Source organism: Pseudonaja textilis, chromosome 1 (assembly GCF_049901715.1).
Source record: "Pseudonaja textilis isolate UNSWEBS1 chromosome 1, rPseTex1.2, whole genome shotgun sequence".
Classification (NCBI taxonomy): domain Eukaryota; kingdom Metazoa; phylum Chordata; class Lepidosauria; order Squamata; family Elapidae; genus Pseudonaja; species Pseudonaja textilis.
This window is the reverse complement of record NC_141990.1, coordinates 39319454-39343386: the sequence shown is the minus strand read 5'-3', so window position 1 is coordinate 39343386 and position 23933 is coordinate 39319454. Positions and strand designations below refer to the sequence as shown.

Genomic DNA, 23933 nt, shown 5'->3' with positions numbered 1-23933 from the left:
TTTTGTTTTAAGAATGGAATCAAATTGTGTGTGTGTGTGTGTGTGGGGGGGTGTTATTTGTCCTTATTGACAAATCTGTAACAATATTATACATATATTGTTGAGCATGGGCTCAGAATTTGATCTTTAGCAGCTTTGCATTAATTTTACTAACATTTGGACTGGATCTTATTAATTAGGATTTTTTAAAATTTATTTTTGTTGTGTCACTATTGCATCAAGGTGTTTTTACTATGTCACTATTTTGAGAGATATATACTTTTAAGATAGCTGAAAAATAAACCACTTGTACTTTTTTGTGACAAATAAGATTGTCACAGGAATAATACCCAATAATGGTGTTCCAAATCAAATATGCTTTGAAATTTATGTAGCCTATTGAAATGATCATAAGCCAACAACCATATCTTGTGATCTGATCTGATGCACAACTTCTGCCCCCAAAGCTCGCAGCTGAATCATAAAGCTTCCCCTCTATGCTGCCTTTAAGAAATCAGTATGTTTTGCAGTACAAGGCTTATGTTTTTCATCAGGGAAAAGGGAAGCTAATAATTCACCTTTTCAATGTGATCTCGAGAAATAGTTTGCCATGGGTTTCTAATACAGACTATCTCGCCCCGTTTACGGGGATGATTTTCTTTTTCTTTTCTGCAGAATTGATCACACATAAAGCACCTATCAGAGCATTTTGGCAGGCTATAGAAAAGAAAAGAAAAAAGAAAGGGCATAATCGTGAGAAGGGCGCGGCTAGACATGGTGAACGGCGTTGTCAAGTCTCCTCAGAGGGCAGTGTTGGCTCGCGTCGTCATAGTTACGAATCTCCAGCCGCGCTTAGCTATGACGATTTTCTCAATGGCCGGATGTGCCTCGCTTCCGGGGGTTGAGGCCGTGGAAGATCTTTTAATTCGGTCTTACAGCAAGAGAGCGCAATTGATCTTGGTGAGGATAGGCTATTTTTGTAGCGGTGGGACTGGTGATTGCTGACAGCTCTTCCTAGCAGGTGCAAGGGAATACTTATGTCGCCCGTTCGTACATGGTAAAATGGGATAAGCAAGCGATGTTGGAAATGGTAGTTATGGGAATATAGAGGGCAATTTTTAAGCATCAAAATATTATCTCATGTATGACCTTGTTTTAATATCTAGAGCAACCCTGAAAGGTAGACTAGACTCTTCAGTTAAGATAAAAAGCTAGTAAAGAGAGGTATAAAATTGTGTACCATAGATTTGACTCGGGGCTTTCGCTCTTTGCTCAATTAATTCGGAGTAATTAGTTAAGCTAAATTCGAGATCCCCCCCAAAATAACTGCACATTGCCTATAGTTAAAGAAACCTCCATAAGCTGCAATAATTGCCATCGGTTTGGGTTGTGGGAAAGAAGACTGATTGTAAAATGCTGGTCTAACATCTTTATTCTGAGGGTGGGGAGAGTAGTTTTTTTTTTTTTTTAAGATGGTGCTTGTGGATGTCCATTTGCTGCTAGAAATAGGCTTTAGTCTAGTTCTACCCTTGTCGGCTAAACAAGGCTTCTGGGAACATGTATAAGGGAAGAAGTATTAATGTAACTGAAAAGTTAATGATGTCTTCTAGCACATTAAAATATTGAACAGAGTCTATTTTCTAATTATATGGTAACTAGGAAATTTGCTACTTTGAATTTGCAGGAAATTTTATGCAATAATTTTATATAGATGTATTTTAAAATTGTTTTGGCTTTGCTGTCTACTGCTGAGGCTCTAAAAATATTATGCAGATCAGTGTCTTTTATTTGGGGTTTTCACCATTTTTTGAGAGGATGAGTTGCACCTATTTTCTAACATGGAATAGGAAAATAAAATATATTGAGAGATTTTGACATAGGTTCCACTGTAATTACCATAGTAAATGGGACAGGTTTTATTCTGTTCTTATTCATGTCTACTTATTTTCTCATAAATTAAAATTTGAAATATTAACAAATTATCTGTAATGATTACATGACTTTGACTGAAAACTAACTTCTGACTGATACTCTGATCAAGAGTTTGCTTAGAATAGTATCACAGATTTGGCAGGACTATTGATTTTATTAGATGCAATCATGTGCTGTGGTTTATTTGGTTTTGCATTGGCATACGTGAACCTTGCCTGTAGTAGTTTATTAAATAAATAATGGTTAAATATTATAGCATTGCATATGTAAAATTGTCATAGGTAACAAAATAAAAGTTTCACTAGTGACAGAAGCAGAGTTTCTGAAAACGCTAAATACCTAATATACCATGTAATACTTAAGCATAATTATGTGTGTTAATTTAGAATGGAATCTGCTGCTATAAAATTTGACATGTCTTGGTTCTCTACACTCTCCCAATTTTCTTTACGTTCACTACTTTTGTGATGCCAGGTGCTGAGATCAAGTTTATTTTTTCTGTACAGATCCAGTTGCATGGCCTTAGAGACAGTAGTTCTACAGAGAATGGGTCCAGAGAGGATCTGTCCAAATGAGCACGAGGACCTGGGGCTTCAAGAACCATCTGATGGAACTCTTGATCCTATTAGCGAATGGAGTAGTGAAGAACCAGAGGAGGAGGAGGAAGAGGGTATCAATAATGGCTATGTATACCAGCCACTGAACCAAGAACCAGATCAGGGATCAACAACACATGAATTAACAGCAACTAGCACAGAACCAGCTCTTGACATCAATCAACGACTTCAGGTGGCAGTTTTGTTTCAAAAACCCTATATGGGAAGTAATGCTACCAGGAGAAAATTAATGCATGTATCTTTACATTTTGATTAATTTTAATGGCCCTGTGTATCATATGCAGGCAATGAGACTACATCTGCCTGACCCACCCATCGAAAGCGATAATGAGGATGATGAGAGACTTGTAGCTCAAAGCAGTCACAGCTCAATCCCCATGGATCCAGGTAATATAACAAAACTTCCAACTTTGTGCCCTGATAAGATTGTATAATGATATTTCTAACTTTATTTTAGACTTTTAATGCAGATGTGACACATTATACTATTTCATCTCTATACATATAAAAAGCTGCAGTCCTTACTTCTTCAGTGTCATCTAGCACTTTTTCCTCTCCAGCCAAGATTATTACTCTATCTGTCTCTTCAATTCTCTGGATTGAATTTAGATTTTATCAATCTAGAACTAGTCCATGTATAAAACTGATTTCTTCTTTCTTAATCCTACAGTATTGGTATGTTTGTGTATAGATTTATATTCCACGTTAAGCTATAGTGTGGTTTTAGCTTAGGATGGTCTAAGAACTCTGCATGTGCTTTGTAGGATTGTATGTTAATATAGTTAATTGGACCATGTTTCTCCCACAATGCTGCCCCCAATAGTAAGGCCCAGCATGTTTTCTAGGCATGAGGTGAAATTAAGCCCCTCCCCCCAAATGTAGGCCTATTTAAAACATATGAAATGTGGGGGAAGGGTTGGGGGGAACTTGCCGTTAGGAGCGGCCCACGGGCAGCCACACCTCACCACCAACCGCTCCTAACAGCCAATCATGGCGGAGCGTGGAGGGCTCCCTATCCCCACCAGGCGCCTTTGCTGCAGACCTGGGTATGGTGCTAGCTATAGGCCGGGTCAGCAGGCACGTTGCGGCGGCGTGGATGTCAGCCTCAGCGGAGCACTTTGGGTTGAATCCTTTGGGAGAATCCTCTCAGAAGCTTGACAGGGAAAGAAGGAGGGAGAGAGGGAAGAGTGTCTTTGGGATTTGCCAGAAGAAATCCAGGAGGTGGATTTCCATCCTATTTCTGCCCTCCCCACCAGATGAAGGTGGGGAGTGCATTTAAGGGGGTAAATCCTCCTTTGGGGTGAATCCTTTGGGAGAATTCTCTGGGAAGCTTGGTGCTAAGGGTCTGTAGGATGATTCCCTTTCTCTTATGTTTTGATTGGAAGGTTTGCCTCTGCTCAAAGGGCAAAATGGATAGATGTTTCCCTTTTTAAAACTACCGGGGTGGGGTGGGGTGGGGAGGAAGCTGCCCGGCCAGTCTGTATTCTTAGGGAAATGAGGGAGGGAATGAGAGTAAAGAAAACTTAAAGAGGGGGAAAAGGTCCACAGGGGGTTTTTGGGCAGCTGGAGCAAGAGGAGAGCACCCGACCGTACAGGGGACGAGACCGTGACCCGAAGCTCTGGCACAGGAAGCGAATCGAGATGTGTGTGTGTGGGGGGGAAGAGAAACGATGGCATCACGCTCCCACCGCTGCTTCCACCAACCAAAGCCCAAATGACTCACCGACTTGTAGGACGTTGACGCAGCCGCCGTCAAGCAAAGCGATGCCCCTGCGGGAGGGCAGGTGGTTCTCATCGGCAACGGGATCTGTCCTGCTGCTGCGGCCACTGTTGTTGGAGACGGCGCTAGTGAGAAATGCACCACCGCTGGTAGGAACCATGGAAGCTACGGAGGCGGCTCCTCTGCCTGAGAAGCGGCTGAAACACTGCTGGCAGAGGAATGCGCTCAAACCGTTCCTCCACCCACTGGAAGGGCCACTTCTCTGCAACCGCCACGCCATGATGTCCATCACAGATTCCGGCCTCTGCGTCTTGCCCAATGGCTGCAGTCCGAACACAGCATAGGCCACGGTGATGGCAGAAGGAAAAGCGGCGGCGGCAGAGAAAGCAGCAGCGGCACAAAGTGCCCCGCTGCCACCGAGGCTGACATCCATGCCACTGCCGCGCATCTGCTGACCCGGCTTGCAGCCAGCACCATACCTGGGTCTGCAGCAAAGGCATTTGTGGGTAGGGAGCCTTCCGCGCTCCACCACGATCGGCCATTAGGAGCGGCTGGTGGCGAGGCATGTCTGCCCGGAGGGCACTCTAGGCAAGGGTGCACGCGGGGGTAGTAATTAAGTTACCCCGAAAAGACGGCCTTTTTTTTCGGGGGTCAAAAGAAACACGGTAGTTGTCCAGTAATAAACTATGCCTTATTGATATATGTGAAGCCACTATGCAGTGTATATTATCACATCTAATTTTGTAGTGGCTTGCCATCTATTATTGTTTGATTTGGAAATAAAACTACTGGCCTATGGAAGCCATAGCCTTTAGCAGGATAAGAATTCCTTTTCCTTGCCTTTAATCAGGCATATAATAGGTTTGTATATCATCCTAATCCAACTTTAACGAGGTTTAACATAAGCAAATAGTCTTGTATCCTACTATTATGCCACTTCATCTCCAGCTGTTCAAATTATTCTTTGGCAATTGCCTGATTATTGTAACTAGCAGAATAAACATTTTTCAGAACAGTATGTAAATACCGTTTCCCCCAAAATAAAACCAAACCAGAAACCCCTAGCATTTTTCCAGGATCTTAATATAAGCCCTACCACAAAAATGAGCCCCAGTTAAGATCGTCAGCATTGTGTTTGCCCTCAGTGGGGTGGGGAGGCCAGCTCAGTGTTGCTTGTGTTGGTAGGTGCCTGTGAGGGCCAGGGCGGAGCAGGGAGGGGAGTCCCAGATGCCTCCTGGGGATGTGGGCTCTCCACTCTTCTCATCTGCCAGGGCTGTCGCAGGTAGGGCAGCAGGAGGCTCATCCCGTGTGGGTGGCAGAGCTGGAAAAAGAGATTGGACGGTAGGGTGGAGCGCATGGGCCAAGGTGGGGTGCCACCCCCACCCCACCTGCCTCGCATCAGTGGCACCGGCAGCAGAGGCATGGGAGGAGGCACAAGATCCGGCCTGTCAGATGCATGATGTGGCCACCTGCCCCATTGCAGCCATGGACAAGCAAAAACAGATGGAGTGGGCAGGCGGCTGTGCAGTGTCGGATCGCATGCCTCCCCCCCGCCCCCCGCACCTCTGCCTGCTTGGATGGTCAGCTCGGAAGTTGCAGCATTCAGACTCACCTGTGCTGCGCAGGTTGCATAGCCCCAGAGTGTGCCAGCCACCATCAGCCACCATGTGCTCGCTACTTCCTTTGCACATGCTGGAGGGACACCCAGCTAGGCCAGGGCAGTGAGGCCAGTCCCTCGCTATCTCTGGGACAGCCCCACAGGCCAGATATGGGCCCATCCGGCCCATGGGCCTTGCTTGACATGTCTTTGTACATGGAAAAAAATAAGAACACCTGAAAAAAACCTAATGCGTCTTTTGGAGCAAAAATTAATATTAGACCCGGTCTTATTTTGGGGAAACACAGGCAGGTTGTGTATGTTATGTAGCTATTTTGATCATCTCCTTTTGTAAGATCACTGGCCCTCCAAGTTTTTCATACTAGTTTATGTTGAATGACAGAACTTTAAACTGAAGAACATTCCATTCAGGATGGTGCATGGCTTTTTTGAACCATATATGTTTGGTGTATAGTAAAATATGTATGAAAAATTTTGCTTGACAGTGTGGGTGAGTTACTCCTTTATCCATTTAGATTGAAACTACATGAACAGTCTCCAGGATGGGGATTATTTCTCACTCTTTGCACCTTTTTTTGATTGTAGAACATGTGGAATTAGTGAAAAGGACCATGGCTGGAGTCAAGCTCCCTATGCTGAGCATTCCTGCATGGGCCAATGAGATATCGGATGAGCAATGGCAGGCTATGGTTCAACGAACACTGCAAGACAGACAAAGTCAAAATGGCTTTAAGCCAGAATGGAAATAAAGAGTCCCAGTGAGCTTCTTGCCTACAAAGAAAACAGCTAAGCTGGAGCTAATCTACTTTAAACTATCTTTCTTTAAAGTGATTAAATAGTTATCTCATCTTTCTCCAGCACTGAACCTATCAATTCATCTGATAAACTGCAAATAATTCACCAGTTGTCTACAGTACTTAGTTATAAATGCTTAGTTGTGGTGACCGTGAGGCTGTTTTATTAATCCTCAGAAAAAGAAAAAAGTGTTTTGGATATGTGTTTAGTCTGTTTTTTTCTCCTCTTCCCCACTACCTATTGTGACACATGGGCTAAAGAGCTAAATGTGGCCATGAGGTGCAGTCCAGTGTATCATCTTTTCAAGAGATCCATTTTATTTAGTTCTGTACATACAGGGACATCTGTACAAAATCCAACACTGTCGTACTATGTAATACTCTACTGAAAATAAAGTACACCATATGTACATAATGAATTGTAAAGCAGCTTAATACTTGTGTCCAGGAAGTGAATGTATCATTTAGTTGCTTCCCACCCTCTTGAGAAGGGCTGTATAAGATACAAAAGAGGCAGCTCCATCCCTATCCATGTAATAGTAAGGGAAGGAAAAAGCTGAAATAGGGACAAACGCAGGGGGTTTAAGTAGAGCTAGATTAAGGTAGAGCATAACTGGAAGTTGTGTAGCTGAGGTGCTCATTTGGCTTGAAGTGTGATTTTTTTTTTTACCTCTTTACATATAGCTTCTCCGATAGTTAGATATATAGGACACTCAAATGAACTGGCAGCAAACTAAATTTTAATATTAGGTCCCAAACACAAGTTCCCTGATCCCAAAGAAAGATTAGACAAAGCCTATATTTACATCTAAGTGTACAGCGTATGATGCTCAATTACAGCCCTGCTTCACCTATGCAAAACTGTAACAGGCATAGAAGTGCTGTGTAGCATACATGTGCGTAATGAAGGATACTTTCCTATGGTCCTTCTCATTTACAGAGCCCAACCTTGAGGGGAAACAGATAAGCAGACAACCACATGTTGGTGTTAAGGAGCTCCAAATTTTCTTTTGTTCCTTCCACAGCTAAATCACACTTTGAAAAACCAGTGGCTGAATGTGCAAGCTACTCAGTGAAGCATCATTTTTGTTTGATTGTGTCACTGAATCAAGGAACATCTTGCAAATCAATTATAAGTTCCTGTTTAACTTCCTTCCACATATGCTTCAACTGGTACTTTGCAAGAGGATTAAAAGATGTCCTTATTAGTATGAGAAACTACAGCCAGACAGAGCATCTTGAACAACAGATATTGAGGGTATTTTGACAGTAGACAGTGGAGGTTAGCATCATATATTCTAACGTCAGTTTCAATTCTAAGTGCCTGTCCTCATGTAGTTAAAATACTACCATTCGCAAAATAAAGGTTACCAAAGTAATAATGTCCTGGGGAAGAAAAAAGCTTGTGCGAATTCCAGAAATAGGCTAGTGAAGGTTGAGCATGCTTCATGATCACAAAATGCTGATGGACTGTTAGTAGGGAGACAAAAATTGTGGAAAAATGAAGAATTCCACAGAGAAAAATACTGAAGAGGAATGTATCAGACTGAAATTTGTTTGGCTTGCATTATGGGTAAGCCTAGGCACTGTGATTTATTCAATAATTCATAGTTAAAAAAAAAAGAAGAGCATGATATAGTTACTCAGCCTGTGGCTCGAGTATCAGTATGGAAAATTGGCAAACGTCCACTTTTTTAATTTCAGTTTTTTAAGAGTTAAAAGATAATCTCTGAAGAGGTAAAATCTGTGAATATTGAAATGAAATATGCTACAAAGAAACTTCAATCAAGCCATTAAAGGTACAATGGAAACAGAATGGTATAAGTAACTAGACAAAATTACAACGCACAGAGATTTAAACAATAACATGAAAAAAGCCTCACAGTCCAATTCAAAATCATTTTTCTGGTATTCCACTGTTTTCCAAAAATGGGGCCCCTAAATGAGCAATAAATGGATAAAACCTCACGGGGGAGTGGCAAGATACTTACTAGAAACAATTTTTCTAAAGCTACAGCACAGGATCTTTAACCAAAGGAGAGTGAAGGCTCCCCCTTCTGTGATTTCCATGATCCAAATTAAGTCAGCAGCTTTTCAACTATGAGAAGCTATTAAATAAATGTAACACTTACATTCTGACTACCCATATTTCAAAGAAATCCAAATACCCCCAAAATTATATATTCCCTAAAGTTAATTTCTGCTACTTGATGTTTGGTTTCTTGAACTGACAAATGGGGCTAGAACAGCTGGAATCCACATAAACACTGAAAATAAAACCATGCTAGCTGATTCTGGGAGTAGAACTTTAGCAACAGGGAGATAAATTAATTGGGAAAGACTAGCTCAGTTGATAAATGGAAATTAGAGTTTCCTGCATTCTTTATTTAATTTGCAAAATGAATAAAGCTGTCTATTTAAGATTTGCCAGAGCTTAAAACCCAGCAGCTGAAAGGAAAGTTGGCGTTATTAGTAGAGAATGTGCTTAACAGCTACTCCCCTTCCAGTTCTAACAGATAGAAAGAAAGCAAGACTCAAGTAACACATTCATGCAGCAGTTGCACAATAGCTGTCAGGCACAAAGATCAACTGCAAACCTCTGGAAGGTGAAATTCATTGAAAGAATTATCTAAATCACTGGATTTGGAATTATGCATGGCTGCTAATGCAAACACAATTTCAGGGAGAGGGCGGGGTATACATTATCACCCTTACTCATAACGACTAAATAAAGCTGCAATCTCCATCAGATTAGCTATTTATTTTAAGTCTTACGGGAGGGATGTATCACATTATTCTCAAGAGAAAATGGCCTACACTGACCTGTTTAGTCTATAGAACGTAAGATTTCTATTATGCAGATCACCCAGTTGTGTGATAGGTGGAAAGAGGACATCAATCAAGGGCTCTGGATGACTGATAAACAGATACATTCCCAATGCCTTGGTCCTGGGACTGCAGATTTTTTTTTTGTACAAATTCAGATATTAGGATGTTCCTTTCAATGGAATGATATTCTCACAGGTTCCTAGGCTCCCATCACATGTGCACACAAAACACAGCCTTAAAAGATTTAAAGCAGGAGTAAGTGAAAGTGTGGTGGGATATGAGGTACAATGTAAAATCAAATTGAACCTGAAAGAATGAGAATGGAGTGGAGGACAGGCACAGGTCACCATGTTCATTCCCTAGCTATATGTTAGAACAAAGTGCATTTCTGTGTACCCTCCAGGGTCTCCCTAGCCCGTCAGAGTGCCTCCTGGCTTGAGGTGAGAAATTCTTCTGCTCTCTTGTGTGCTTCCAAAGCCTTTATGGTGTAGACATCCTGAGGAAGCTCTGATTTCCGACGCAGCAAAACCTTCTCCTTCTTCAGATCTTTCAACATCTAAATGCAAATACATAACAGATTAATGTTAGTTTTTAGGATCTGCAAATTTCTCCCATGAGCTAACTTGCTCTCTTCACTTGGATATTATATATAGTTTATTAAATCATGGCCTATTTGGGTTTAATTAGGGCCATCTCCCAAATCCATAAAATACCTATTTGCTCTGTAGCCAATCTCTGTTTTCAAACGATGACATAGAGAGATGCCACTAAATTTATGATGCTACTAAATTCTACAACTTTTAAAATAAAAATCAATATAGAAATTACTAAGCAAGCAGGACAGGACAGTCTGATTTTTCATATGTTGGATTTCAAACCTACCAGCCTTGGCAACAGTTATCAAAGATGATGGGAAACTATGCTCTGGCAATTTTTAGAAAGCCACCAATTAAATCCCTAACTAATATATTTAGCTATTTCATTTTCCTTTAAGGCACTAGCCTTCAAGTAATAATAATCAGGTACAAGGTCACACAAGCAAGATAACAACAGAATTACCACAGTCACAAATTAAGTATTAACAAAGTGTGTAGCAAGCTAACAACTGAAGTAGGTAAGTTGAGTCAATGATTATAGATCAATATACACAAACACTACTACAATGATAATGAAATTCAACACGAAAGAAACAAGCTAGACAACACTCTAGTTTACAAATCAGCAACATGGAAACTAAGAAGCAGAAATACCAGTCAGAGTATCTTGATACAGAAATTAAAATACCACCACATATTGTGGGGTTGTATCTTTTACAAAATAGGACCACTGCTCCAAAACATGTCATAAGAAACGAAGGGAACTCTGCCTCTGAGTCATATTATTAGAGATTGCTATTTTTGAATTCTACTTCCGTTTGCTTCTACTTCAGACAGCAGAGGACTGTGGGCAAGTTTATCTTACTGTAATCTATTTTATTGCATGTCACTGTATCTTATTTAATTGTAACTTATTGTGGCTGATGTTCATGCTTTGATATGGTCAATTGACTAATCAATAAACTACACAACTTAATCTGTGGGCACACAATTTTTAAAACCTATTTTTTGACAGGGAATGTATGATACAAACTCTTTCAAAGAGCTTTCAAATTTGGTGTTTCAAATTCAGATAGCAGAAAAATAGCTACCAGTGTGCTAAGCAAGAGGCAAAATTAGAAGGAAACAGAGGAAGTACAGAAGGTAGGAGCAGAGGAGTAAAAAGTTATACTCTCCTGCCAGTCTGAAATACAGTGGATACCTCAACTCTGCCCATTCCAAAGCCAAGACTAATTATGACTGACATGAAGTGTATCAACACTGGAGTTGTGTCATGGACCTACATAATTCAAGGAGCATCACCACGAGGAAGGACAAATACTTTTGTTGAAATGTTTAGAATGTAATTTAACCATCCCAAATTCTATGGGATGGATTCCTTTATGCCTCCTCTTGAACTGTTGATTTTGTCTTTTCATGCAAAATGTAATTAAATTACAAAGCAGTCAGTATTCCAGTTACGCATTGGTACTTATTTAGTCCTAAGTGCATCCAAGTGACTGTAACCTCATTTCACAATTACTAGAATAATTATGTATTTGTTTCCCAAAAGCCATGTAAAACAAACAAACCATTAAAAAGAGTGCAGGTAGAGGAATGAACTGGAAAAGTTTTGTGACTTGGGGGTTTATTTTGGGAACTCAGAAACTGTGGGTTAGTTTATAAACCTGCACTAACTAGTCAGAAATACATCCAGCATGTTGTTTTGAAAACCACTGTCCCTCTATTTTAAGCTGTGGTAGCTGACAAATCCTTGTACACATCTCCTAAGCCATTTGAGAATTAAGGATTTATTTTTCACCCATTTTGCCTTTCCACAGAGAAACCATATGCCAACTGTTTATGACTAGCTTGCCTGCTTGATTGCTTAAGGGAACACTAGCTACCAGGAACTACGCGCTACCAATAGGCTTTGGATCAACTGGGTTTATATAATTAAAGTCACCTGTACAGCCTCTGTTTCCATCGTTTTCTTCAGTAGCTGTATGTCCTCTGCAGTGGGGGTCTCCGTCTCCATGCAATAAACAGGAGGCAAAGGTGGGGGTGCGCAATACATGGGGTACTGCAGGAACACAGCACACAGAAAAATGGGAATGCAAGCTCAGCAACTCAAGTACTAGAACATCAAATGTTTACACATATACACAGATCCCAAAAAGAGAAAAAAAAAGGATATAATGTGAATGTTTTCAATTACAATTCATGATCCCTTTGTGAAATAGATTTGGGGATATAAAAGTTACTGAAAACTTTCATTCTTAATTCAGATATTCCCTTACAGTAAAGGGGATTGATTCATTTTTTGTTGAAAATCCCAACTAAACAAAATAATGAAAAGTATCAAGGCATAAAATCCAATCTAAACTAAAACCTAACAATACAATTGTTATGCAGCTATTACCTATTCAAAACTTGGATTTTATTCAATATTCAAAGAGGTTTTTTGAATTAAAGGAATCAGTGCATGAAAAAAGCCTGAATTCCTACAAGAATTAACACTGGGGCGTGTATTTTATTTCACATAAAATAGTACAATGATATAGGAGTAATACTATAACATTATCCTAAATTAATTAAACATGGAGAAGCAGTAACTTGCAAAACCAATTAAACTGAATTATTTTCAGGTAACCAACAAGCAATGATATCTGCTGTTTAGCAGCTCAGTATTCTGGGGAAGAATAGTAACTCAGCGATTAATCACATGCTATAGGTGAAACTTAGAAACTCCATCTAAGAAATCTTACAAACCCTGCTGTTAGCAGAAACAATAATCAGCTAGGTGGACTATAAAGCCAGTTTCTGACATTTATTCCTTTGATGTAGTAACTTACCAAACTTATGAAACACTCATCTAGTGCCAGACTAAGTGAATAAACAAAGCTACGATAGGTACTGAAGCCTCCCAGAAAAACTAGGCTGGTTTGGTTTGTTTTAGCAACTGCTTAGATGCGTGCTTATCAGTTCCAAAATACCATCAGATAAAGCATGTGACCACGATTAAAACCATTTGGTCTTTACACTTCAAATTTATACATTGGAAACAGAAGCTGATAGTAACATTTATTGCACTACACACTAAAGCCACAGTCAGATTTAAACACAGGTTCAGCATTCCCCCTGAATTTCTTTTTGTATGGTGTTTGGCAGTATTACCTAATAGAAGAACGTGAGGATATTTCAAAACCTTTCATCTGATCATAATAATAATTACCTGAGGATTCTGCCGAGCTAACGCCTCAATCTTGTGCCACATCTCTTCTCTTTCCTTCAATCTGAACCGCCCTCTGAAGATTGGAAGAAATTTATTTTTGGTATTAAAACTTCTGGTTTATCATTTCTCTAGAGGTCAGATCATGTTACACCATTCTAAATACAAAGCCTGAAAAGCATGCTACGCAGATACAAATTAAAGTACCTCTTTCCCTCCCTTTTCCCTCCCCACTTATAAATAGCTTAGAAAAATGTAAAATCCTTCCTTTACGACATATGTCATAAAGTAATACCTTTTCTACTTTCAGCCCAGGTTTCAGAATGACCACAATCATTCCCATCTCCTCCCCAACCCCCAAAAGCAGTTCATTCAGTTCACCCAATCCTATTAACTCAATTCTTCAGCAGGTAAGAGACATTAACCCCCATTTCTCCTCATCTTTGGATTACCGTTCTCGGATGAACTTCTTATCCCCGATTTCAAAAAACCTCATAGATCACATGTTTATTTAGGCAGGGGTGTCAAACTGGCGGCCGTGGGCCAGATGCATCACGTGCAAGCCATGCCCACCCCAGCTCCATTAATGGGAAAACCATCTCAAAATGTCACGTGACGCCAACATGACACGGAGAGTTTGACACCCATGATTTAGAGCGTTATGGAACTAAGCAGGCCAAAGACCATGAAGCTATTAAATCCAGAAATTTAAATGGTTTACTTGGAAGTAAAAATTAGCTTTAAGAACTTACACGGCAATAAATATTTTAAACTTTTAAACTGTTTTTAAAGTGCCGACTGAAGATCGTTATATTTCTTATTCTCAAGAAACATTTACAGATTTGCAGTTTATATGCTTCTCAGTATAAGCAGTACTCAGAAAAGGGCTGCATAGAATTGCTTGCTTGCTACCGATTGGTGACATTATAATACTGGTATCCATTTCCAGTATGCAAAGTGAAAAACCCATTCTTTCCCTATTCCTCTCATTTGTGTTGAGGAACTCTACCGAAACATGCAGAACATGAAGCAACAATGAAAACAGGTACATTTTATGCATGTAAGATTTCCATCTGAGCAAAGCCACCATGGGGTACAACCTAGGTGACTTGGAAAACAGGTAATATTCAGATTGACTGCATACAATTTCCAGCATCAAGGTAATACTGCAATATGATTTATACTGACAAATTAGAATGGGGGTGTCAAACTCAATTTCATTAAGGGCCCATCAGGATTGTGTTTGACCTTGGGGGGAGCAGGGGCATGTCCATCTCAATGTCACCCATGTTAGGGGTGCCTGTGGTGGCCCGAGCGCTATGTCAGCCCGAGCTCCATTTTCGGCTGCAACAGCTTCCTGCAACCCTCTGCCAGTGAAAACAGAGCTCGGGAGGGCCATTGGGAGCCCTCCCGAGCTCCGTTTTCACTGGCAGAGGCACTGTGGGACGATCCTTTACTGTTTCCAGGGCAGCCCATGGGCCAGATCCGCCCCCCAGGCCTTGAGTTTGACATTCCCTATGTAGAAGTTCAAAGCAATATTTGAGATCATCTAGTTCAGTCTTATCTCTGGTGTATGTATCTATTACCATATCATCTCCAACAAATGGCCATTGATTTTTTTGTTTAGAACTTCCAGTGAAGACTACTGCCTCACAAGGCATCAATTTCGCTGCTGAAGAGCTCTTACCATGGAGGAATTTTCCTGATGTTTAAGCGACATCAGGAAATGTTATGATGCCCAGAATCACCTTGTAGAGGAGAATGACGGAAATTTAATAAAATAAATCTGCTTCATTGCAACTTAAGGTCACTCTTTCTTGAGTTGACTTCTGGAATACATTAAACAACCCCTCCACGGTAGCTCTTCAAATACTGGAGGGCAGTTTGTTTCACGTTTTTTTTCCCTTGCAGTCCCTTATCATCTTGGCTGTTTTGCTCTTGCCATTTATCAATGTCCTTCCCTAAAATGTGGTATTCCCAGCTAAATGGAATAATCCAAATGTGACTTTTGACCAACAAAAAACAATTAGTCTTGAATCCTGATATTGTTCTCTATAAAGTATTTGTTGTCCCCTTAGGATTGTGTTACCCACATATTTGATCCAAGTCATTTATAAATACACTGAATCATATAAGCCTAGAAAAAAGCCTTTCAGTTTGCCACTCAGCACTTCCTCCTAGTGTGCAGAGACCCAAAGGACCCCTCATTGAGTATGACTGTTCAACCTGTTTTGTATCCACACAATACTACCGTGGTCCTGTCCATATTTGGCTATTTTCCTCTACTGGTATTCATGAGACATCCTGAAGCCAAGACACACCGTGTCTGCTTCATTCTTATGGTTTACTACTCACACTATTTGAAAAAGAACAGATTGGTTTGGCGTTACTTGTTCCTGGTAATTCCATAGTGGCTACAGGCAAAATAATACCATCCTTACCAAATACTTACAAACTATAAACTATTCTAGAATTTGCCAAGTAACAATGACAAGCGAATTGGTTAACAGATCTTCATGTCCTGTCCACTGGCACTGTCCTCATTCTATATGATGTCTCAACATCACAAAAAGGACTTCCAAGATAATATCCACAAGCTCTTTAAGAGCATCATGTGGAATTGATCAAGCTCTGGAAACAAATTCATTCATGTTAGTCAGGTGCTCCCTAACTATCTCTACTTACCTTGGATTGCCACTCCCTTCTTGTGTCAACTGTTCTGCTTAGGTCCATTTGAACTGAGTTCCCCTTTGAGAAAAAGACCAAAGCAAAGGAGGAATTGAGGAGCTCTGCCCTCTCCCCGTAGTTTGTTACCATCCTGCCATCTTATCCATGCAGCAGGCCCACCCTTTCCTTTTTCTATGGACGTAGCCAAAATAGTTATGTTGTTACTTGCAACTTGCAAATCTAAGTTCCTTTTGAGTTAAGTTCCTTTCTATAGACATTAGCTACTTGCTGGTGTGCTTTCTTGGTCCTCTGCCAGTCTTGCAAGGTAGTCCAGACAGGAAGAACACCCAGATGAACTAATTCTACTTTACTATAAGGTTATAGTAACAGAAACTTGCAATCTTAAATACATCTACCCCCTGTTGCCTTGACAACCCAAGAAACTAGAAAGAGACCCTTCTGGAACATTTATCATGCCCCCATTCCTTCTGCGCATTGAGCTGCCTCTTATCCAACTGTCCCTCTGGCTGGCTTTTCCATGGCCATTCTCACATATCTTCATCCTTATATCTATATTTTATTCCTAAACCTCTTAACTTTTCAATCAAAAGCTCCCTGTACATCAACATATTTTGTCTTAGTACAATAGCATACAGTTATATTTTAATATTTTCTTTTTGAGACATCCCAAACATTCCTTTTGCCCACCTAATAATTGTCCAAGATTAATGAAACTGGACAACGTTCCCTTGCAGTTCCCTTCCCTTTTCATGGCATTTTGAAATTGATGATTCGTAACTTCCTTCTGAGGGCTTGGGGTCCCACTGCTTTTACCTCTTCAACCAGGTTTGGCTATTTGGTTAGACTCTGAACTAGGAAATATTGGGATATCACAATTTTGGCTGGGTTGGTTTTTTAACTTATCTGAGCAGTTTCTTATTATCACCTGTTCCCTGAAAGTTCAGTCATATGGCTCAAGAAAATATGATCCACATCTTTCATCTGGTTTGGTGAACTATAGCATATTCCAACAACTGCTGCTTCCATTTCTCTTCTTTCTCAGCACCTGACTGTCCCCGCATGCTCATTTGAGGGGCGTTCTGCATACTTATGGATTTTCTTTATGTAATGCCATTTCCCCCTTGTGTGTGGCTTACTCCTCTCAATCCATATATTCCTCTCGTAGCACTAGGCTTCAGTAATACCTATGAAATATTGGTTTCCCCATGTTAACATTTCTAGTTCTTTCTGTTGTTCCCTTGAATTCCTGTGCATTTCTGTAGAGACTCTGGAAACCTTGGGTCATATGCCTTAACTTTATTCTCTGCTGCACTTATGCCTTCATTATTGAATGCCTTCACAATGAGCATACATTTCTCCATTTCATTCCCAGTACCTGGTATCAAAACTATTTCTGGAGTCCCCACAGAATTCAGTTTAATACCTTTGGGTCAGGTTTATAAAAACATCTTACAAGCATGTTCTTCCTAGCTCTGATGAGGCATAGCCCATCTCACAGCAGAAATCTATCCTTTAGTCAAAGAATCCCAACTATTCCTGTTGAAACCATCTGCACATCCTGTTTCCAAAATCCTTCTCTTTCTTCCAGACCCATTTCCTTTGATAGGAAGGTGTGAAGAAAATCCCATCTTTGGGCACAACTCCTTCATTCTGCTTGTTCACAGGATCTGGCTTTGTCATTTTGCCCCATGGAAGTCTTTCCCTGCCATGCCAAATATGAACCCCAGGGAGGTACAAATCTCTTGAAGACTACTGGACTACTGCTTTGGTCCCCCTTAGCCAGGAGTCATTAGTCCTCCTCCTCCTCCTCTCCCTCCCCATTTCTTCAAGTCAGAGACAGGAATCCTTTCCTTTGAAGAACCTATAAAGTCCTTTTTCTGTCTCTGTGGCTTGTGGCAGCTGCTCTTCATTCATGGTCCTGAAACTACAACAACAGAGAGACTGTGGAATCTATTCTGAAATTCCAAAGGAAACGTTTTTTTTCTAAATAAACTTGGTTTCCTTGAGCTACATTCACCCATCTCTCTATCCTCTTGCAAGCACTTGTTTTGTTTAATCCAATAATTTTCCCTCTTTCCTGATAACTGAAGGGGTTCACCTATGTTCACTTTTTCTTACACAAAAGCAACAAGTCTGCATACATGTGTAACAAATAAAGCACAGTCCCTGCAGAACATAGTTATCTCCATCTCCCATATTCCTCAGATGAACAAAAGGGGGGAAAAGTCTAACTTTGTAGAATTCTCTGCATAATGATATATAAAATACCCACATACTGTCCCTAGTTGTTAGATTACCAGAGAAAACATGGGATTTTTTGGGATGCTTTTCCCGCCAAATTCCTATTTGCCTGATCAAAGAAAGTTCATTCTCTGGTAAATGGCTTTTCTGTATGTTGCCTGAAATTGCCTCAGCTAATTTAAGTGAGTAGAGTAGAGTAGAGTAGAGTAGAGTAGAGTAGAGTAGAGTAGAGTAGAGTAGAGTAGAACAGAATTATTTATAGGCCAAGTTGAGCAATTATCAATACTCTATTTAGCTCTTCCTGCTTCTTTCCTAAACTGAACTCCCACACCAAACTCCTTAATTGTATGTTCGTTCTTCTTAATTGCTCACTCAGATGGATTATAATCCTATAGGTTATTCTCACTGTTTTCCATACCATCTATAATGTTTTCTGTACTACCAAACAGACTCAGCTGAAAAGGCAGGTTTTCTATCCTTTCTGGACAAATAGCCATAAAAGGCAATGCTGGAAAATGTTCAATTTCCATGATTTTCTCTGCCTATTGCAGAAAGGTACATAACTTTTTGTTTAATCAAAGGCTTTACTTGAACTTTGAATGATGTGTTAGGAAATGCTCTTTCCTGCTACAGAGGAAAAACTAAAAACTAGGTTTAATTTAATTTTCAGTTACCTTTAAAATGAAATTAAATATAGTAAATAAGATTGGGCTCCAGTCAAATCACTTATAGTTTTGACTACATATCATATTATAAAATATTGATAATAATTTCTACAGGGTTAAAGACCTACTTCTAGGCTTTTTTGAGCACATGTGTGGGTGTGCTCCGATTCCACATGATTCTATTACTCTTTTAAAAAACATGTTATTTTCGCAACTGCAAAATTGCTATCTGATACCTGTTCAAAGGTTTCGAGGAAATCAAGTACTGTATTTTTCTGACTATAAGACACACTTTTCACCCCCCAAAAAAGTGAGTGGAAATATCTGTGCATCTTACAGAGTGAATACAGACCCGTTTTTGCCCTCCCAAAGCCTCCGCGCATTCCGTTTTTGCCCTCCCCGCTGTCCAAAAGCATTCTGCAGGCCAAAAAACATACCATTTTTGGCCTACCAAAGCCTCCGTGGGTCCTGTTTTTGCCCTCCCCAATGTCCAGAAGCACTCTGCAGGCCAAAAACGAGCCCTTTTTGGTCCTCTGGAGGGGCTGGGGAGAGCAAAAAGGAGACTCACAGAGGCCTCTGGAGGCCAAAAATGGGCCCATTTTTGGCCTGAAGAGTGCTTCTGGATGGTGGGGAAGGCAAAAACAGGATGTGTGGAGGCAAAAAACCATTTTTTCTTGTTTCATCCTCTAAACCAAAATGCATCTTATAGTCCCCAAAATACGGTATTATGGAGGTTGTTTGAGGCTGAGAAATAGAACATGCTGCAGTGTAAAAAATCCAAATAATTCATGGAACCATCAGATAGGAAAACATCAGTTATGCTGTTCCTGGATCAGGAGGCCCTGCTTCTGTCAGTCATGTCCTAGTTACCTCCAGATTGGACTACTCTACCTGGAGCTGCCCTTGAAGAGTATCTGGAAGTTTCAGCTGGTACAGAATGCAGGAGCAATTATGTGTGCTCTTAGAGCAGCACATGTTACAACTCTGCTATACAAGTTGCACTGGTTGCCAATTTGCTTCCAGGTCCAATTCAAGATGTTGGTTTTAACTTTTAAAACCCTTCACAGCATGGGATGGAGCTATCTCAGGGACTGCCTCTCCCCAATTAGTTCAGCTTGTCCTGTAAGATCTCAAAGAGAAGGCATGCTGTCCATACCATTAGCTGGGATCCTATATTTGGCGAGTCCCAGAAAAACGGGCCTTTTCTGCCATGGCGCCCACCTTATAGAACACCCTTCCCTCTGAAATTAGACTGGCCCCATCCCTTTTGATATTCCTAAAGACCCATAAGACCTGGTCATGTGACCAGGCCTGGAGTTTCCATAGAACCAAAGACTTGTCTAGATGGCTCCATTTTCATTCTCCCTTCAGCTATATTTTGCATATTTTGTTTTTTTTTAATGATGTTTATTATTATGGTTTTTATATTTGAATTTGCTGTTTTCTTCACTTTTTCATCAATTGTTGTGCACCACCCAGAGTTGCCTCAGGCAAGATGGGTGACTATATAAATTGGGCAAATGAATATTAATTATTTAAACTAAGATATGAAACCATTATTGCCCAAAGGGCCCAAGGTTATAAATTTATGTCCTGCTAATAATGCTTTAGAAGTACGGATGATATTGCTAGAAAGTTACCTTTTACTGCCTTCAATCAGTAAGCCAACTGCAGCTGTATCTAGATGAGCTAAATCCACCTCCATTACTTATGCACTGCTTACCTGCAAACTAGGCCACTGTAATGCGGTTTACATGGGGTTGTTTTTGAAGAGAATGAGTGAAGTTCAACTAGGGAAAAATGCAGCTGTTCAACTTTAAAGGGGTATAGGAATGTTTCCAAATAGCTAATGATTATTTCTAAAAAGCCCCAGTTGATTTGGGATATTATCTGAAAATGGCTTTCATCTCCATATAAATATCTTGAATGTCTAAACAATCTTCCATTTTCATATTTAAGGTTAAAGCTATGTGTGAAGGCCTGTTATAAAGATTAACCATGACAGCAGTTATGACAAAGAAAGCCATCTCAATCATAGTTCTGTCTGTGGAATCCCTTTCTTATTGATTTGCAAAGGAATTTTCATTTTACAGGTTCTCCCTAGAGGGCCAATTTTTTTTCTAGACAGCACTTTTTAAATGATATTTTCATTTAAAATAAAATGACAGCTAGTTTGGTCTAGTGGTTAAAGCACCAGGCTAGAAACCGTGAGAGCATGAGTTCTAGTTCTGCATGAAAGCCAGCTGGGTGACCTTGGGCCAGTCACTTTCTTTCAGCCCAACACCCTCACAGGCTTGTTGTTGTGGGGGAAAATAGGAGTGTTGGATGTTGGATATGCTTGCAGCCTTTAGTTAGTTGTATAAATAATAAAGGCGGGATATAAACAAACCTTTTGGTAGTACAAATTTGAAATTGATTTAATGTATTAATATGAATTAATATTTAATTCAACTGGAATTACAGCCAGTATAAAGGAGCTATATCCCTCTGGAGGTGGCTACCAGATTAAGAGAAGTGCCCACCTTGTTCCTTTCCTCCCTGTCTTTAAATGATCAATTATTATTATGGTTTGTCGTACACTCAGCCAGATGTGGATTTGGCTTTTTGATGTATGTATCGACTGCTTCCCAAGGACCTCAGATAGGCAATGTTGATGTTTGATTGTGCTAGAGGTATCACCATAGGATATAAGCTGTTGTTTTAAATGCTTGTAAACTGCCCAGAATCGCCTCTAGGCAAGATGGTGGGAATACAAGTCAAACAAACAAACAAACAGTTATGTTCTTTAACCATATTTTGGGATATCTTTAGCGTTATAGTTAAGAGCTACATTTAAAAAAAACGTATTTGTATTTTTTAAACTCTTCGGTAGCTTCTTTTACTTCCAAACACCCATGTTCACATAACTTTTTATAACTGATTAAATTTATCGGATATTTTAATTATTGGTTTCTTGATTTATATTTTGTTCCAGCCCATCTTTTTTACTGTTCCATAATAATAAGTGGCATGTCTTATTTGCAGAGAGAGTTTTAAGTGGATCACTGCAGATTTTTCATTCTGATTATTAACTACTATCTCAAAAAGGAGAATCTCAGCACTCATAGGTTAGTTACTATCAATCAACTTCTCAATGAAAACACGTACTTTTGCTTCTCTGCCTTGTACTGTTGCGTGCAATCATCAAATAGCTTTTGGTTCATCTCCATAAACAGTTTCAGTGCATTATAGATCAACCCATGGATAGTCCTGCAAAAGACAGAAATTATGATAAATTATTTAAAATGTCTCCAAAACACTTTGGCAGAGATTAAAAACACCCCTGAGGAAAACAGGATGTTCCACACTCTAAATTCCTAGCACATATGCTTACACATTTATTTATTAGTCAAACAGGCATTCCAAAAACATCCAAAAACAACCATTTACAATTCTCAGTATTGAATGAAAAAATTACCTCCAAAGCTAGTCTGCATGCATGAAACTCATATTCCACACCCACACGCCCCCGATAAAAAAAAGATGAAGTTAAGCAAATAGAGCACAGGCAACATATTCATTTCTCTTTTGGGAATTTAACTTGAATATTTCCACTTACTGCCATTGATACTTTTCTCCTTTTCTTCCCATGATAAAAATGTAAATATAGCAATATTATTGCCCTATCATGAACAATTCTTGACAGAAAAGCAAGCTGAAGATCCCTAATTTGAAATTTCACTCGTCCCAAGCCACCCTGAAATACCTACTTGTTCCAATGACTTTTGGAATTTTTGTAGAGTGCTGGAAACATGATAGGAAGGATTTTGGCTGCATTGTCACTGATCAAACTCATGATATATTCATTATTCCAATAATACAATGCCCTCTCTGCCACCTGTATAAATAATGAAAATGAGACTTAGTTAAAAATAGAAAAAAGTAGGCATTCTTAAAATTCTTAGTGTTGCCCATCATAAGGTGGGCACCTGAATTTGACATAATTTTTAAATAGATGAACAGCTATCAGATGCTTATCAAATTTAAAATTCAGCCTATTTATGTGAGATTTTGTTAGCTTGGCTTATAACTGAAATTCCATTCTTTTAACAAATCAGAATAGGAATCTATAGTGAGTGGAAAAGAGCTTTATTTCACTGAAAAGAAATGCTTTTTGTAACACCAGTTAAGTGTATAGCAGTCATGTATTTTTTGTTATCTGCCAATGTCCTAGGAAAAATTGAAAATGTCTACTGCCCAAGTACCAATACCAAAAAACCTGTTGTCATCTTTCCTAGCTTTTAACTCACCTGGAAGTGTGGACTAGAGACACATTTGGCCAACTGTCTGAACAGAGGTTCCATAACTTTCACAAACTCAGAAGGCTCAATGACATCCAATATTTCTTCTAGCTCATTCAGAAACATAACTTCCTTGGGGCTGTGTGTTTTCGGCCAAAATTTTAGCAACCCCATTATCACCTAAAAGAAAAAAAGCAAGCAGATTAAATATATCATATACAACCGATTTTGTAGTCTAGAAGCGTTTAATTCTGAATAAATCTTTACAACATTTTTGCAAATGCCATGTAGTATGAAACATATTTATAGAACATTTCTGACTCCTGTATATCTCTTTCTGTATGTAACAGAATAGGATTTTTAACCTCTTTGTTATTTTAAAAGCTATTAATATTAATTGCCATTCAGAACCAGTTTAGCTAAAGTGCTGGCCTACAAAAAAAGATGATCATGAGTTCTAGGCCTGCCTTAAGCATTAAATCCAGTAGGAAAACTCTCTCTCAGCTCAGACTATCTCACAGAATTGTCTATAGAAGGCAGGAATATTAAGCATATTACGGTATTTTTCACACTATAAGGCACACTCCCCCCACCCCCAGAAAGTGGGTGGAAATGTCTCTGCGTCTTATAGAGTGAATATTGCAGCAGGGGAAGGGGGGTTGGTGAGCTGCCATCAGGGAATCACTGGAGCCTTCGCTGCCAAGCAGCTGATTGACAGTTGTATTGGCTTCCTGGAATACCGCTGATTAGCTGTTCTAGGCGG

General features: G+C 39.8%; 2 protein-coding genes across 8 annotated transcripts in view; one reads left to right on the top strand and one right to left on the bottom strand.

Moving 5' to 3' along the window:
• Nucleotides 1–897: 897 nt before the first annotated feature.
• Nucleotides 898–7075, top strand: MEA1 (male-enhanced antigen 1). 4 transcript variants are annotated; one of them, XM_026695907.2, is made up of 4 exons: nt 898–939; nt 2418–2700; nt 2813–2915; nt 6452–7075. In XM_026695907.2, the coding sequence occupies exons 2-4, from the start codon at nt 2428–2430 to the stop codon at nt 6613–6615; spliced, it is 540 nt and encodes a 179-aa protein (XP_026551692.1). In that variant the 5' UTR covers nt 898–939; nt 2418–2427; the 3' UTR covers nt 6616–7075. The 4 variants fall into 4 exon arrangements, with proteins under 4 accessions (XP_026551692.1, XP_026551693.1, XP_026551694.1 ...); XM_026695908.2 differs by having other exon boundaries at nt 898–1000; XM_026695909.2 differs by having other exon boundaries at nt 898–1036.
• PPP2R5D (protein phosphatase 2 regulatory subunit B'delta) overlaps nt 6959–23933 on the bottom strand; it is a 55423-nt gene continuing 38448 nt past the window's right edge. For 3 of the 4 annotated variants that reach the window (XM_026695905.2, XM_087931726.1, XM_087931732.1), the window contains exons 11-16: nt 23180–23350; nt 22640–22767; nt 22038–22139; nt 13300–13372; nt 12031–12147; nt 6959–10045 (exon numbers count right to left, since the gene is read on the bottom strand). In XM_026695905.2, coding sequence (XP_026551690.1) covers nt 9908–10045; nt 12031–12147; nt 13300–13372; nt 22038–22139; nt 22640–22767; nt 23180–23350 — 729 coding nt within the window. In that variant the 3' untranslated portion in view covers nt 6959–9907. Of the gene's footprint in view, nt 10046–12030; nt 12148–13299; nt 13373–15981; nt 16045–22037; nt 22140–22639; nt 22768–23179; nt 23351–23933 lie in introns of those variants that run through there. The other variant, XR_015743313.1, reaches the window with a different exon arrangement.